General features: G+C 32.3%; 1 protein-coding gene across 5 annotated transcripts in view; it reads left to right on the top strand.

Moving 5' to 3' along the window:
* The window catches only part of LOC132743691 (nipped-B-like protein B), a 42,123-nt gene that overhangs the window by 16,464 nt on the left and 9,012 nt on the right, over window positions 1-16,647 (top strand). For all 5 annotated transcript variants that reach the window (XM_060732243.1, XM_060732248.1, XM_060732246.1 and 2 more), the window contains 27 exons: window positions 241-434; window positions 1,060-1,300; window positions 1,556-1,710; window positions 2,048-2,128; window positions 2,702-2,802; window positions 3,011-3,188; window positions 3,592-3,674; window positions 4,138-4,267; window positions 4,685-4,903; window positions 5,180-5,272; window positions 5,617-5,813; window positions 6,111-6,213; window positions 6,419-6,517; window positions 6,883-7,029; window positions 7,648-8,053; window positions 9,576-9,700; window positions 10,264-10,404; window positions 11,011-11,104; window positions 11,518-11,672; window positions 12,002-12,092; window positions 12,452-12,558; window positions 13,003-13,069; window positions 13,376-13,430; window positions 13,983-14,118; window positions 14,517-14,624; window positions 15,020-15,229; window positions 15,690-15,836. In XM_060732243.1, the coding sequence (XP_060588226.1) occupies window positions 241-434; window positions 1,060-1,300; window positions 1,556-1,710; window positions 2,048-2,128; window positions 2,702-2,802; window positions 3,011-3,188; window positions 3,592-3,674; window positions 4,138-4,267; window positions 4,685-4,903; window positions 5,180-5,272; window positions 5,617-5,813; window positions 6,111-6,213; window positions 6,419-6,517; window positions 6,883-7,029; window positions 7,648-8,053; window positions 9,576-9,700; window positions 10,264-10,404; window positions 11,011-11,104; window positions 11,518-11,672; window positions 12,002-12,092; window positions 12,452-12,558; window positions 13,003-13,069; window positions 13,376-13,430; window positions 13,983-14,118; window positions 14,517-14,624; window positions 15,020-15,229; window positions 15,690-15,836 (3,863 nt within the window). The remainder of the gene's footprint in view (window positions 1-240; window positions 435-1,059; window positions 1,301-1,555; window positions 1,711-2,047; window positions 2,129-2,701; window positions 2,803-3,010; window positions 3,189-3,591; window positions 3,675-4,137; window positions 4,268-4,684; window positions 4,904-5,179; window positions 5,273-5,616; window positions 5,814-6,110; window positions 6,214-6,418; window positions 6,518-6,882; window positions 7,030-7,647; window positions 8,054-9,575; window positions 9,701-10,263; window positions 10,405-11,010; window positions 11,105-11,517; window positions 11,673-12,001; window positions 12,093-12,451; window positions 12,559-13,002; window positions 13,070-13,375; window positions 13,431-13,982; window positions 14,119-14,516; window positions 14,625-15,019; window positions 15,230-15,689; window positions 15,837-16,647) is intronic.

Genomic DNA, 16,647 nt, shown 5'->3' on the forward strand with positions numbered 1-16,647 from the left:
GTCATGACCATATATCATCATATGACACCAGTGCTGGTTCTCAGAGTGGTTGAAATAAGCTGCAAGCCTTCTTCACACTATACCTGAAATGACTGTTGTTTGAAATTAAATTAAGTCATGTTAAGGTTTCTGTCCACACTCTGAAATAAAATAATTTTGTACACCATTTTCACTCAAACAAAATCTTGAAAACGAAAATTTGATTTTAATGATTATATGACATGGTTTTTCCTATTACAGATGATGAAGAAGTTGAATGTCCTCCCGAGTCGTTGATAAGTCGCTCAGTTTTGTCTGAACTGACCAGTGAAACAGCTAAGTTGAAGTCCATGGGTGTGCTTAACCAAATTCCAGCAAATACACTTGTAAAACTGCTGACCATATTACAGTGGAATATCAGGGATGGCACGAAACTGTTACCAAGTCTTAACCAGGTAAATTGATTTCTTGCATTCTAACTTAAAGTTAAAAAATACTTGAGCATAAAGTATGATGGAACTGTACCAATGTATTTAGTTGATGCATTCATTTGCAATAGGTAATTGATAATGTTAATTGTTAGAGAAACAGAAATATTTCAAACTTTCTCTGTTCTTTCTAGTTCTCTGTTTTTTAAAGAGATATGTCATTTATAAATGACATTTAAAAAAACATCTTACTAGCTGTAAGGCTGATGGTTCTTCTTAGGTATGGAGGAGTATTTTTTCAGTTCTCCAGACTACTACCCCCCTCCCCAAACCCACCAGTAAAAAAAACCCTGAAAGATTGCCTTTACTCTGTGGATGTGACATTGGACCATACAAAAAGAACAAATGCATAAAAGTATTTGATTCACATTCACTTGATAGTTTGCATATAGTCAGTGTTTGAATGATATTTAAAAATAATATCTGATAAATATGGAGATTCCTGGACAGCAATAAAACAAAGAAGATGGCTAACTATGGCAGACTCAGTTTTATCCAGTCTGTTTAAGAGATCATGCCCCAAACTACTTGCTTAAGAAGTAGACTTTTTTGGGGGAAGAACTTATAAAAAGGTGTATTTTGATTTTGAAAGGAAAATGAGGATGAGGATGAAGAAGGTCAGAAATTGTGGAGAGAAATTGCCATGGAGAGAGTTGGTAGATCCATTGATGCAGCACTTACAGCCATATATATCATGACATCATCCAAAATGCCAAAGCAAGTGTTCATAGAAGATGTCATAGATAGAATAGTCATGTTTGGCAAGTTTCAGCTACAGAATACCATCTACCCTGAATTTGATCCTGTATATAGAATAAATCCCAAAGATAAAGGTATATGCAAGTTAAGAATGTACTTAATGTTTATCGGAGAAATGTTAAATATGTTCATTCAAAATCTGAAATTTTAATTCACAATATTTTTCATCTGTTAACAAGTAAAGTAAATAAACACTAGAGCAATCTACAAATCTGTTCACTAGTAAAATGAATCCAAATAGTAATTTTAAAAAAAGAGATACTTTGATATGCAAATCATTTTACAATTTGAAAGTTGAATGAACTGCAGACAAAACATGTATATTTCAGATGGATATCATAGTAGTTCAAAGATGAAGCGATCTCGTGCAAGCCAAGTGAAACACAAATCTTCAATATCATTATACAATAAACTGACAGACCTGGTTGGGAACCTGGCAGAACTTGTAGAAATCCAGGAGCTTACAGACACCATTATATTACAGGTACATGACTATTTACATTCTGCAGCTTTGATGTTGGATAATATTTCATCACAATTTAGCGTGATTAAGTCTTCTTAATGAAAATTTGGTTTTAAATTGTCTTGCTGATTAAATGAATTGATTGAATTGGAGTAAGACATACTGTACATTTGTTTGATAATATTTCATCACAATTTAGCCTGATCAGTCTAAAATAAAATTTAGTTTTAAGATTGTTCCTAAGTCTAATGAGTCCTACTAATTGAGTGAATTGATTGATATAGATTAAGTGCTTTTAAATCATTTGACATATTACGAGTTTACTAATGTTATCTTTAAATATTGTATTTACTTTCAGATGTCAACTTTGGGTGTTGCTCCTTTCTTTGTTGAAAATGTTAGTGAATTGCAGTTGAATGCAATGAAACTTGTTACAACTGTAAGTATTTCATGTAAAGTATTTCACAGCCCTGTCCTTGAATTTGTTTGTTTGGGTGGTTTTTATGCTGATTTCAACACATCTTTGGTCAATTTGCTGGTGGTCCACCTTATGGACTTTCCTTGATAACTAGCCAGTAATTACCAGTTTCACTGCTAGTGACCGGCTACTAAATCACACATGATTTCAGTTTAGTGTTTAGAGACAAATGACCAAGATAAATTGTCATGAAGAAATTATGCCTTGCTTCGGATCGAACCAGCCTCTCTTGGATTTCTTATCTAATATGCTCTTCCAGAAGAGCTAAGTGTGCAGACAGTGATAAACTTTAAAAATTAATGTAAACACTCTTTTTATTTTCCTTAAACAAAAAAAAAGGCAATAATACACATTTTATTTTGTACACCTAGAACAGGATAATGTGTCTGTAGTGATGAAGTGGTGTAAGTTCTTGAAGGATTTCTTAAAATAAAGGCTTGGAAATGATTTTTTTTTATGATGAAGAAGAAGAAGAAAAAAGGGTTATTTGACTACTATACAATAGATACTTAAGAATGTAAATATCTATTACAGGTGTTTGCTCATTATGACAAGCACAGGCAATTAGTGCTAGAAGATATATTCTCAAGTTTAGCAAGGCTGCCTTCCAGTAAAAGAAATCTCAGAAGTTACAGGTATAGTTTGCCATGATTTTCATCCATTCTTAAGTAATGTTGTGATCTCTTGGGTTCAGTCAATTAAACTATATGATGTATATTGAATCTAAAGAAGAATATATTGTAGAGAAAATTTGAAATGTAATCTTCATCCTGATCTTTAGATCTTTGTGAAAACAGGACCTTGTTGTGAAGTAGATTATTTATAAATTGTATAATTTTGCAGGTTGAATGCTGGTGAGCATATACAGATGGTCACAGCTTTAGCATTACAGTTGATCCAGTGTGTTGTCAAGTTACCTCAGCCAAAATCTGATGATGATCCAGTTGAAGAAGAACAAATTGAAGAGGCTGCAAAATCAAAAAGAGATAAACATGGAAGGAACAAGAGAAAATCAGATCCAGTAAGCTGGTTGTATTTATTGCTTTTTATTTTAGCTAGGTCTTGAGTTATGCAGCAACAGTCAAGAGATAGTTTGACTTACTTACCAGTATTACTTTTTGTGTATGATCTAAGATGTTCCTATATTGGTAGAACCACCATCCTTTCAGAACCTTAATTGCTCTCTACTTTGAAATTTTAACTTTTATACCTACTACAAATGTTTGATTAAAAAAATGTGGGGGAGGGAAAAAAAAAAAAAAATTAAACATGAAAGTTGCTGATCTAATTAGTCAAATGAATTTACTTTAGAAAATCTTTAAAAAGCACAAATACATTTTTATAAATGTGTATTTGATATGACTTCGGTACTTAATGTTCCATTTGCTAGTGATAATCAGGAATTTTTCCAATTATAATTACAGTTGGATCCAGATGTGATAATTGTAACATCATATGAGACTGCAATTAGAACAGGATATAACTTCCTCTCTGTATTTCTCAAAAAGTAAGTATAATTAGCCATAGAATGTGAAATGTTGTAACTTACACATAATTAAATTATATTTTGTATGATTGTGAATGATAGATTGCTTTTATCTTGAAGATTTGCTTATACTTTTATACCCAGGATTAATTATAATAGCTTCCGTGGTCGGGGGTTAGAGTCGATGACTTCTAATCCAGTTACCTCTCTGGCGTGGGTCCGATCCCCGGGAGATGCTTTGGTAGTTTAGCGCGAAGGAAGGTAGTCTAGTACTGGTGTAACTCTCCAGGAACGATGGTTAGGAAACTACCCGCCTATATGACTGAAAAACTGTTGGGAAAAGGCTTGAAATGAAAGAAACAAACAAAGTTCTAACAGAGTTCATATTTTGTAATGAAAATATAAACGGTGTTACATGTACTTAAAAGGAAAAAAAATACTTATAATACTTCATAATGTATTCTTATATATGTAATGTTTTTAGATGTACAGTAAAGGGAGAGGAAGATTATCGGTCGTTGTTTGAAAACTTTGTACATGATCTCTTATCAACAGTGAATAAACCAGAATGGCCTGCTTCAGAATTACTTCTTAGTTTGTTGGGAAGAATACTGGTAATCATCATACACTATACATTATCATTGATGGTTTTTGTGATGTTGTAATCTTAATGCTTTTTGTGAATAATAATATTTTGTTTAGGTACAGCTTTGTATCAATACACAGTTAACCTTTAGCACATGATTGTTGGCTTGTGCTTGAGTGGCATGGAGTTGTACCTGAGGTCTTCCTACACTGGAAAAGCTGAAAAGTCGCTAATACTCAGAACAATGTCACTTAAAAGCTCAACCAAAAGAAAAATAAGATCTTTTGCAGAACAAGTTCAGATTAGAATAAATTAAGAGTCTCATCAATAGAATTAGCTGCTTAACTTAGTGTTAGAAGTATTTTGTAGATGTTACCATAAAATTTAATAAATTTGGTTGGTATATAGATTATATATCTGTAGATACTGAATATTATATCAACAGGTGCAACAGTTCAGCAATAAATCCATAGAGATGTCATTGAGGACATCAGCTTTAGAGTATTTAGGAATTGTGGCAGCAAGATTGCGCAAGGATGCTGTGTCTAGTCAGTTAAGTCAAGAAATCATCGACGATATTGTTACAAAGGTTAACCACGAAAGTGATAAGGAAGATGATGAAGAAGTAAAAAGATCAACGAGAAGTGGCAGGAAAAGTCCCGAGGTTTGTTATTGAATAGCTCATTTTATTATTGAAATGGGATTTAACTAATGGTTTATATTCAATGATAATTCTATGTGGTTAGGTTAGGATTATAATACAGGGGCTATTCTTTGAAATCAATATTTTTGTTCAAGTTTTAAAATGAAGTGTAAAACTATGCTATCTGATTTTTGTCTCAACCAGAATATTCAGTCATTCAATTAAATAATGTCATTAACTTTCCTCAGTCAAAAATACAATGAACAATTTTATAATGTCAATGCTTTTGCATTTCAGGAAGAAGTACAAGAACCAGATGAAACCCAAAGTTTACAAAAAGCTATGCTTGACTACCTCTCATATCACGGTGCCAGTGAACCGGCCTATTTGGTAATGTCCAAGTTTGCTTTGCTTCTCTTACATGTATTTTAATTCAAAATTGACAATTGTCTGAATCCTTGTATTTTAAGTATAGTTAATGAAAATTTGAAGATGTTCCTGGAAGCCTAGGCATGTGCAGTCATCATCCATCTGTTAAGTCACCAAGTGACTGATATCATACAATGAGGTCTGTCATGGGGAAAAAATGCAAAAAATTTATTTGCATTTAACAATTTTTGTCCTTAAATAGTTTTTAACATGAAAGGTAGTGTTGTTATTGGAATATTGTAGGTATGACAGTGTGACTTTGTTATACAAAGCATGTAAATAATATGTTTACATGTAACTTTCAGTTTGCACGCCAGTTTTACATTGCTCAATGGTTCCGAGACACAACCAAAGAAGCAGCAAAGAAACATCAGAAAGCTGATGAGGATTTTGATGCGGAGGAAGAAGAAAAATCAACTGAGAACTTGGCTGACACTGAAGCTAGAACGAAATTTCTGCTATCACAAGTTGAAACCAGCTACAAACCATACTCATCTTACAAGTAGGAACTTTCTTTCAATTTCTTACAACTTCCATCCATTAGATTTGAGATAATGAAAACTTGTTTGGGATTTAAGAAAAATTTAGTGTCAGTTTTACAGTATAGAAATGTGTAATTGTTTTAATTATTCTTTTGCCATTGAGATTCTGAGGGGGGTGGGGACAATAATTATTATGTGGGGAGAATAATATTTCAAAAGGATACCTTTGAGGCAGGGTCAAATTTGATACATTGGGTTCTGATGGTAATCAAAAGGTAATACAGCTGTTCATAACTATATTGTTTTGATTTTTTCAGACCACTTCCAAGTAAATTGGACTATGACAGTGGTTGTTTGGTAGCAAGATACCTGTCTTCAAAACGGCCGTTTGCACAAAGTTTTGATATTTATCTTGGCCAGGTATGTTCTCTTTGTGTTTATTAATTATTGATGTAAATATTCATATACGAAGGTCCCTGTAGACTAGTGCGTAATTTACATAGGACTTTTTTTGTCTCTCTGCTTTTCATTTGAATTCTGCCATGTTGAATAGTTTCTAAATTAGAGAGGTGTGGTGACAGTGTAATATCTTAGATATTAACAGTAAAGAATCATAATTTTTCAGATCTTAAAAGTGCTAGCTGAGAATGCTGTAGCCATTAGAACAAAAGCTATGAAGTGTCTAACATCAGTTGTTGAGGCGGATCCAGGAGTGTTAGCTAGGGTAAGATTGTTTTTTCTTAGAATTTGATTAGCATCAGTGCATTTGCAAACAACCAAGGCAAAGTAAAAGTTATGTTAGTATAGTAAATAGAAGAGCAACACCATTTCTTTTAGATTTAATCTTTTTATTATGACTGTAAAAGAGGTAGCAGTTTTGTCCTGGAATATTTATTGTTTAAAACAAAAAGTTTCGAAATTGGGGGTAAAAATTACTCTAAGAATACTTTTATGGCTTTATTTGCTGATAATTTTTGTTATAGAAAAAATAACACTTATGAAGTTGAATTTTCTTGTTTCATTTTTCAGCCTTTGATATAGAAAAAATAACAAGAATGAAATTGAATTTTCTTGTTTTTCATTTTTCAGCCCGATATGGAAAGAGGTGTTCATGGCAGATTTCTTGATCCATCCACGTCAGTAAGAGAGGCAGCTATAGAACTAGTGGGAAAGTTCATTCTCATCCGTCCAGAACTCATTCCACAGTACTATAACATGCTCTCAGAAAGAATACTGGTAATGATTTTGGTTTAATGATAAGCTTAATAAATAATCGGATAAACCTTAGTACCATAGATTGTGTATGATTGCAGTTATAAATAAAACACTTTAATAAATTGAATATTATGCCTATTGAACAATCAGAAAATCTTCCATTACATTAGCTGTGTATATGTACAATAGTGTTTGGTTGAGATAGTTTGAACATTTGAATAAAATAACATGATGCCTATATAAAAATCTGAGAAAATCTTTAACCTTTTACCACCTTAATATTGTATGTGTTCAAATTTTAAATGAAGTAAAACTGGCCTTGTTTTTGTCAGGTATATATTGAACAGTGTTTAATTAGACTTTAAAAGATATGTATGAGAAATATGCTATTATCATAATTTATTCTTTTAGCATTACTTTTAAATTTTATCATTTCATTTACCATAAATTACTATGTCATTTTAGCATAACAACACTGGAAAATCTTTGAAGAAATAATTGGCTCTATTTACAAAATTCTCTTTCGGAGTACAAAACATTTATTTCAAACCCTGATGAACCATCCATTAAAAGGTCAACTGAAAGAAGTATTTTTTCATTGAACTTCAAATATTATTTCTATGCTATTGAACTTTTCAGGATACAGGCATAAGTGTGAGAAAACGTGTGATCAAAATCTTCAGAGACATTTTCAACGAAAAGCCAGACTTTAATAAGATTCCAGATATGTGTGTTAAAATGATACGTAGAGTGAACGATGAAGATGGAATTAAAAAACTAGTGAACGAAGTGTTTCAAACTATGTGGTTTACTCCATTGAGTTCTAGAGAAAAAGACTCGTCAAAACTTATTCAAAGAGTTGTTAATATCACTGAGGTTGTTGCGGCTAGCAAAGATACGGGTTTTGAATTCATTGAACAATTATTGGACAATTTGTTAAAGAAAGATGAACATGGAAACTACAACAAGTCAGCATTAACGTCGTGTAGGCAAATTGTAGACTGTTTAGTTGAAAATGTGCTGCGGTTAGAAGAAACAAGTGTTGGTGAGTATACTATTTTAAGTATAAATGTCTAAAGGATTGTTTTGACATTCAAATGAAGATTAAAATGGTGTTATAGAAAACAGTTCGAGCTACAGAATGGGAACTATTTCTGTGTGAGAAAGCCCTTAGTTGTTTAAATTAGAAGGCTATTTTCATTATCTTTTTAGTCCCCTACCGGTTTAACCGGAGGGGACTTTAGGTTTACCCTCCGTCCGTCTGTCCGTCTGTCTGTCTGTCCGTCTGTCTGTCTGTCTGTCAGTCCGTCCGTCCACAAAACTGGATCCCGTGATAACGCAAAAAGTACTGAAAATATTTTTATGAAACTTGATATATGGATAGATGGCAGTATGGAGATTATGCACGTCTTTTTTTTTTCTTCCTATGTTGAAAATTCTGGTTGCTATGGCAACAAATAGTCTGAAAATATGGCAAATTTAACACATAAACTGGATCCAGTGATAACTCAAAAAGTACTGAAAATATTTTTATGAAACTTGAAATATGGGTAGATGGCAGCCTGGAGATATGCACATCTTTTTCTTTTCTTCCTATGTTGAAAATTCTGGTTGCTATGGCAACAAATAGCCTGAATTTCAAGATTTCTGATTTAAATTTTTTCAGCTTTTTCACTAAATGTTCTTTATTTTCTTAAGGTGTTTACTTCAAACTTTAAATATAAGTTTCTGGTCATCAACCACATCATATGTGACAAGGTTTATAACTCTAGCACAAAAAATATCAGTATTACCTCCCTTGAACTTAGATTTTTAGGGGAAAAAATGTTGTCTTTTTAAATCACTTCTTTTTTCCTAATGTATCTACTTCAAACTTCATATATATGTTTCTTATTATCAATCGACATTTTTGAGAAGGTTAAATACTCCAGCAAGACTATTTCCAGAATTATGTCCCCCTTGAACTTAGATTTTTTTCGAGAAACTGGTATTTTCACTTCAACTTCTTCATTCCTTATAGGATTTACTTTAAAATCCCACATCGTAATAATATGACAAGGTTGTATAAACATAATTTATAATATTATTATAAATGGCAATACACAGGAGTGTATGACAATTAAAGAACTTTTTGAGGGACCGGTAGGGGACTACTGTATTGCCCGCAATACTATCAAATGCTTGTTAACTTTTTTTTTCCAAACATAATAGCTGCTAGCAATTCACATTAAGATTGTTAGGCATTACAAGGAGAAAAAATTGACTTGAAACCACTTTCCCTGTATGGCTGTGGGTTCTTCTAAGGTGCCCGTTCATGCTTGAAATAATGCAAGCAAGGGCACCTGAGGTCATCCTCCACCAGTTAAGTTGGAATGTCTCTATATGACCTAGGGAAAACAATCAATACAAAATTAAAAAATGTAGATTAATATATATATTTGGTTATGTGCATTGCACATTTTAAAGAGAAAAGAAATAGGAGGATGGGCTGTTGTCACAAATATGAAATAAAAGCAAAAGGAAACATTTTGTATGACAGATACATGTTGGAACATTTTGTATTTCAGATGGTAAATGCAGCAATCGTTTGTCTGCCTGTCTGTCAACATTGTTTTTGTTTGGCAAAATAAAACCAGATCTTATGTTAGAACATGCACAAACTCTCCAGCCATATCTTAATATCAAATGCAGTGTAAGTATTTTATCAATTTATTGATAACAAAAATTTAATGAATTGCTGGATTAATTATTCATGTAACGTTTTTTGTTAATTTTATATTAAACCATATGTGTACAGTGGTGAATCTAGAAACAGATCATTTAAAACACAGTTTGAGTCAGAAATGTTGAGTCAGTAATATAACAATGTATTTGAAAAAAGAACATTCAATGAATTTGTTAATATTATTATAATAAGCTACCAAATCCATAATTGTATGATTATAATGTCTTTACTTGTGGCATTTTAAAGAATTTCAAGAATTTACTACTGGAATATAGAAAATTGATAATTTATTTTCCCATTTTAACCAGAATTATGATAAAAATACCAAGAGAGAAATCATAAATTAGATTTCTTAAATGAGATGAAATTTACACTTCTTGACACATGGACTTGTAAAGGCAAATACATGGAATGGAGTGGAATGGGTAATTCTTTCTTGTAGGTAGTAAAAGTGTTAAATTTTGTTATGAATGAATACAGAGTTAATGACATGTGTGTTTTACTTGAATGGTCTATTTTAAACATTTCAGAATCAGGGTGATTTCTATGTACTACATTATGTGGCAAGGATATTAGAGCTTGTGATACCATTGATGGATCATCCAAGTGAAAACTTCCTTGCTCAGGTAGAGGAGGACATGATCAAATTGATATTGAATCATGGAATGATGGTAAGTTATCATTTCTTACATGCATTGTATTATGAAAAAAAAATGTATGTAGACACTGTTGGTTTAGTATGACCATTACGCTTTGTAAAGAAAGGCAACATCTTAGTGCCATCTTGATTTTTTTCACAATAGCAGAAAATAATTTTGGTGATATGGAAAATGTTATACAAACAGTATATGTTGAAAGCATCCAATTAATGTTAAGTATATTTAACACACAAAAAGTATGTAGAAAGGGAAATTTCATCTTTTGTATGAAAGCATTTTGAGTTGTTGATGTTGGTTTAAACATATTTATTTAAGCTCGATTGGGAAACAGTTCTTGCAACTTATATTAATCACTTTCGAGTCTGCTTCCTGGAACCAATCAGTACTGGTGTCACATGAAGAAACATGGTCGTAACCCGAGTAGGACTTGAACCCATGATCTGTGGGTTGAGAGGCAGACACCTTAACCACTAGGCCACCGCTCCCCTTGAGTTGTTGATGTTAATATTTAGGCTATTTCAGAATTCTATGCGGAGTGAAATAAATTCAAGATTACTTTATCCCTGATTTGTATGCATAGTGTCTTTAATTAAAGATGAAATTTATTTTATTTTACAGGTGCTAGAAAGTTGTGTTAGCTGTTTAGGTGCTGTTGTAAATAATGTCAGTCATAATTATCCTCTTGTTAAAGATTGCTTCCAGAAGTTCTTTGGTAAGATGATTTTTATATCCTAATAATAAAGTATCTTTACATGCCATTGATATGCAAACTAAGGTACTGTGTCATGTATTCATAGGACTGGCTTAAAAAACTTTGTCTTAACCTGCTGAATTTCTTGAGTGAACTTGCCTGTCATTTAGAAAAAAATTCATTATAATTATACTTAAAAGGAAATTTGCAAAGCTTCCAATAAATGGCCATGTCAGGCTGCTCAGATTTGAAGGATATTCTGGCTTTTTACTTATAATTGAAAGGATTTCTTGGTTTGATTTCAACATTGTAAGGTTAAGAATGGCATTGCTTAAGTAGATATATGATAATAGTGTTAGCTCTGGTAATTAAAGCTTCATACTTTCAAGGAAGCAACAAAAGTTTTTAAAACACAATGCATGTATTATTTTCAGGTTATCTAGTGAAGTTTCAGTCGTATCATCAAGAACACCCCACAGTCCCTCTCCAAGGCAACAGAAAGCCAACACTTCTCAGGTCATTGTTCACAGTTGGTCTCATGTGTAAACATTTTAACTTTGAAACCACAGAGTTGCAAGATGATGGGGATGTAAGTTGACATTGTCATATAGACTTTTATTACCTTGGTCTATGAACTTAAAAAGGTTTTCAAACTTTAATATTTAAATTCTCATCTTATTTGCAATATAAGTTTTATAGGTTTAATATTCAGTATGTTTGGCTTTCATTTTTTTTATTTAACTTTTCATGCATTTTTTCTCCAAAAAAAAAAAAAATGTTGTGCTTTTTGTCCTCTATCTTTTTTATGATGACATACTAGTAGATGGAGGAAACTTTGATTTCAACTATTATGCCTTGATTTATATATTTATTGGTCACTGTTCCCTTTGATTATTATGTAATTGTCTTGGTTTGTAGACATCATTAAAAGAGAAGATATTTGATGTGTTGATATACTACACTGAACACCCTGATGAAGATGTGCAATCAAAAGCTCTAACTGGTCTAGGTCAGTGTAAACATATCAAATAGTATCAACTTATGTTACTATAAAAAGGGACTTTTTCCCCCATTTATTTGTATATTGATCTTATCACCTGAATCAAGAGACTTAAATGTTATAAACAGTGGAACAGAATGTTTCAACACGTTTCCCTAAGAGTATTTTACAGCATTTTAATATGATACTACTACATTTAAATCTTAATGTCAAAAGATCTTAGTGATCTAAGCTGTTTAAAATAAATTTTGAATCAACATTATTGAGGATGTGCACTTGGATTCAATGCTGATGAAAGCTGTAGTTTATATATAACCTTACAAAAAGAAAAGAAGTGAATAATGATTGATTTCAATAATTTATTGCAGGTTTTCTTGCTGTTAGACATTATGAATATATGCTGGGAAGGACGCTTAAAACCATGTACAGTGAACACTTAACCAATCCAGATTCTCCTATCAAACTCAAGTGCCAAGTAAGTGACGTTTCAGATGTCTTAATTGTTTTGATAAGAAGCTTGTTTTATTTGTTCATTGTTGTGAGACAAAATATGAGCCGCATCATGACAAAACCAACATAATGCGTTTGCGACCAACATGGATCCAGACCAGCCTGCGCATCTGGGCAGTCTGATCAGGATCCATGCTGTTCGCTAACCAACCCTATCACAAGTAGAGAAACTGATAGCGAACAGCATGGATCCTGATCAGACTGCGCGGATGCGCAGGCTGGTCTGGATCCATGCTGGTCGCAAACCCACTTTATTGGTTTTGTCATGACGCGGCTCATTTATGTTTTATGAATGGATATTGCTGCAGATATAATGATAAATATTTGTTCCTTTACTTTTGATGTCATACCTAAAGATATATGAAGTCATATTTATCTATAAATATTATGTTCTTATTTTCATTTTCAGGTTTTGAAAAACCTTTCCTATTATCTTGTAGAAGAAGAAGTAAGAATGGCAAAGTCAGACGCTGATTGTGAGTTACACATGAAAATATTAATATTGTATTATATTGTCATAAAACTGCTTCAGCATATATAATGTTAGTCAATAAATAATATCAATGAAGTCTCTGTTTCTTGATCGATAAAAAGTTTTCCAAGATTTTCTTTTCCAAATAGATGTGTTTCAGAATACTTGCAACTGAGAAATGCTATATTAGCTAATTTATTTTAACATTAAAGTCTGTGAAAGTTTTTCTGCACTTTTGGTGGAGTTTTCATGCAATTATCAAAATAGTGAAGAATTGAAAGATATTCTAATTTCTTATTGTTTCTTACAGGGAAGAAACATGCAAAGGAAGAGGATCTTAAAGAAATGGGGGATGTGCAATCAGGGTAAGGGAAACAACTCTGGAGGCTTATCTTGAAATTATTTTGAAATCTCATTTTGACTATATACTGTTCTGGTTATTGAAGTCTGTAAAAAATATTTGTTTCTTTAAGAATTTAATCTGTTTATAGTTGCTATATATGTAAGGAGGCCAACTGGATTGGATGATATAAAATTAATCCACTCTGGATGTTTTAAATGGTAGTAAATTAGATGTAGAAAATTCTTGTTTTTTATAATTGCCAATCCAATTATGATTAAAGTATTTATTTCAAAAGAAATAACCAATGGACAAGTATGAATAATCTCTAAGAAGAAAATTATTTGACATAGAAATAAAATATTGAGAAAGGAGTTAAGAGGAACACACATTGACACTTTGGCTGGTTTAGTTTTGGCTTAAGCTTTTTACCATTTTGAATGATGCCATGACTTCTAGTACTATAAACAAAACAAAAAACACAAGTTTTCTTGTGTTGATAAAATGCTGAAAAATATATTGTAAAGTGATACCTTTTATCATCAGTTTATTGAGTGTAGATTTGTTATCATTACAGAATGGCCAGTACCATTATGCAAGTGTACTTGAAAGAGGTGCTGGAAGTGTTTTTCTCAAGCAAGTCGCAGGTTCGACTTGAAGCATTAAATGTGATACAGTTGGTTCTCAAACAGGGCCTCATTCATCCTGTACAGGTAGGTTTAATAAACTGATGTGTTTTCAGTCATTTGTTACCAGTTTACCATTTGTATGTTTTTATATGTAAAATGAAATGTTGGGACTTTCAACATTATCTTAAGTGACAGTTGAACTATTTGCATTTCATGAGTAACAGAATGTTAAGATTATGAAAAGTTGGTTTTACAGAAAAACAGTTGGAAAATCTGTTCAAGTGTAAAGTGGAAAATCTGTTCAGTTTGAGACTTTTTAGCTCATGTTTTGAGGTTTTCCTTGATTAATGTTTTGGGTTCAATTAAACGTGTAGAGGGGTGGGGGACAGCTACTGAATTGTAACATAATCATAACAAAATATTATTTCAAAGATAATTGTCCAGTTATTATCATTCATGAAGTATTGTTCTCTATATTTCAGTGTGTACCATATCTCATCAGCATGGCAACAGACTCTGAAGCTCCAATCAGAGTCAAGGCAGAACAACAGTTGCAGGAAATAGAGAAGAAATATCCAGGGTTTATCCATGTAAGTTACCTGTCTGTACATGGAAAGTAGCATATCTAGATTTCATTTTACAGTTATGATCTTTTATTAATTTAACTGTGAGGGGACATCTCTGCAGGATGGTTGATCACACTTGTCCCTAATTGCTGTTGGATTGAATCCAGCCAGAAACTGAGGTCATGTGAGTAAGCTATTCAGCTAGCTTGTGGTTCTACTAGGGGTGTGCCTGAAATAAACCACAGAGAGGCACTTACTCGACCCTTAACATTTTTGGTTTGATTAAAAAAAAAACGGCATAAATTTATCTGTAAATCATATAGCAGTAATGCGTTTTGTTTTGTTCTGGTTTTGCTATCTAAAGAATAAAGAAAGGAAAACATTGAAAAGTATCATCATTGTGTTGTTACATGTTTCAGAGTAAAGCCCTGCAAGGGATTAAAATGTGCTTCCGTCTACAGCGGCTTATTCAAGGTTCTGAGGGCAACAATTTTGTAGTGAGAGGTCTTCACAACCCTGACGATAACAGTTCAAGTCTTAATGCATTCCTTTATAACATTTTACGAACCAATAGGTCACACCGAAGAGCCATTCTCACCTCATTACTTAATCTTCTAGATGATTCTGCAGTAAGTGGTTCTTTTGTGTTTGTTTTGTTTTCCTCCATATCCATCTGTTCAGCCTTCAGTTTTAATATTGTTTAAGGGTTCTTCATATTAAAGCATCATGTCTCTTGATGAGTAAACACGTGTCACAAAAGTACAACTTCAAAAGATAAATGAAGATTTAAAAAACGTTAAAAATATTCAATACCCATATGAAGTTTTATATAAAATTGTTTTATTAACATATCTCTACTATATGACTTAAAGCGTTCTATTTATTTTTGCATATTTATACACTTCGTGTAGAATTAATAAAGATTTGTAGGAATCTGGAAGTATGCTGCTTAAAGATCCTGAAGCAATTTAGGCGCAGTTTATTCTTTATTACATTAATGTGTTTTCTCGATATTTGATTTATTCATTGTTTGTTCCTTTTGTTACTGTTTTCTTTCTTTAGTAACTTGTTTTTAACTTTTCATTACAGAGAATCAACCTACCAGAACAAATGTACATTGCAGATAACCTTGCCTTCTTTTTATACCAAACTCAGGACGAGCCACTGTTTATAATTCACCAGATTGACATTATAGTGTCAGTGTCTGGATCTAATCTGTTACAGTCTTTCAGAGAGGTTTGTTATTTTGTTTTCATGTTGAGAGAAGGGAAGCAGTTGTGTACTGTATTGAAATAAAGTGGCATGATTATGAATAGTTTTTGCATGTAATTATTTTGTTGTCATAGTGCTGGCTTTTTTCAAGATATTATTTTGGTAGGTGTTTTTAAAAAATGGTATTTATAGAATCGATAATGCATGCACTGCCTTAGTTATAAACAAGTTTTGACGACCTACCAGCCTCAATCATTTCTTCATGAGTTCAACAGCAATTGAAATCATGAACAGTCATAAAGTATAGGAATTTAAAAAATAAAAAAATATTTTCTTAGAAATATAGAAATAGATTTGTGTGGAAATAAAAAAAAGGTCATAGTGAAAATTGCTTAAGAGTACAGAAAGGGTAAAATTTCTTTTCAAATACTGAAATCAATTTGCATGAAAATATTTGAATGGAAAAGAGAAAGTTGAATTTCAAGCTAATGAGGGACAGCATGGATATTAAGAAGTAATGATCTGATTTGATTTGTGACTGGTAGTGTTTATGTGGGCAAAAAAACAACACAATTTAGTCTCTTAACTCTTAGCCTGAATCTACCCAAGGACCAGTGTTGACCAGTGACAAATTCCATCCATGCGACCAATGCAGATTGGTAACAAAATCTACCAATGTATCAAATGCAGACCAAGATCAGCAGGCACATTGATGCCACCTGATCATGGTCAGCACTGTTCACTATTAAGTCGGTACTTTTTTTGGGAAATTTTCTTTAAAAAAAAAGGATGAATGATTTTCTCCAGATTGAAAGACGGACAATTCCACTTTAGA

This window comes from Ruditapes philippinarum, unplaced genomic scaffold (assembly GCF_026571515.1).
Source record: "Ruditapes philippinarum isolate M1 unplaced genomic scaffold, ASM2657151v2 ctg12774_1_1_1_1, whole genome shotgun sequence".
In the NCBI taxonomy this organism is placed as follows: Eukaryota; Metazoa; Mollusca; class Bivalvia; order Venerida; family Veneridae; genus Ruditapes; species Ruditapes philippinarum.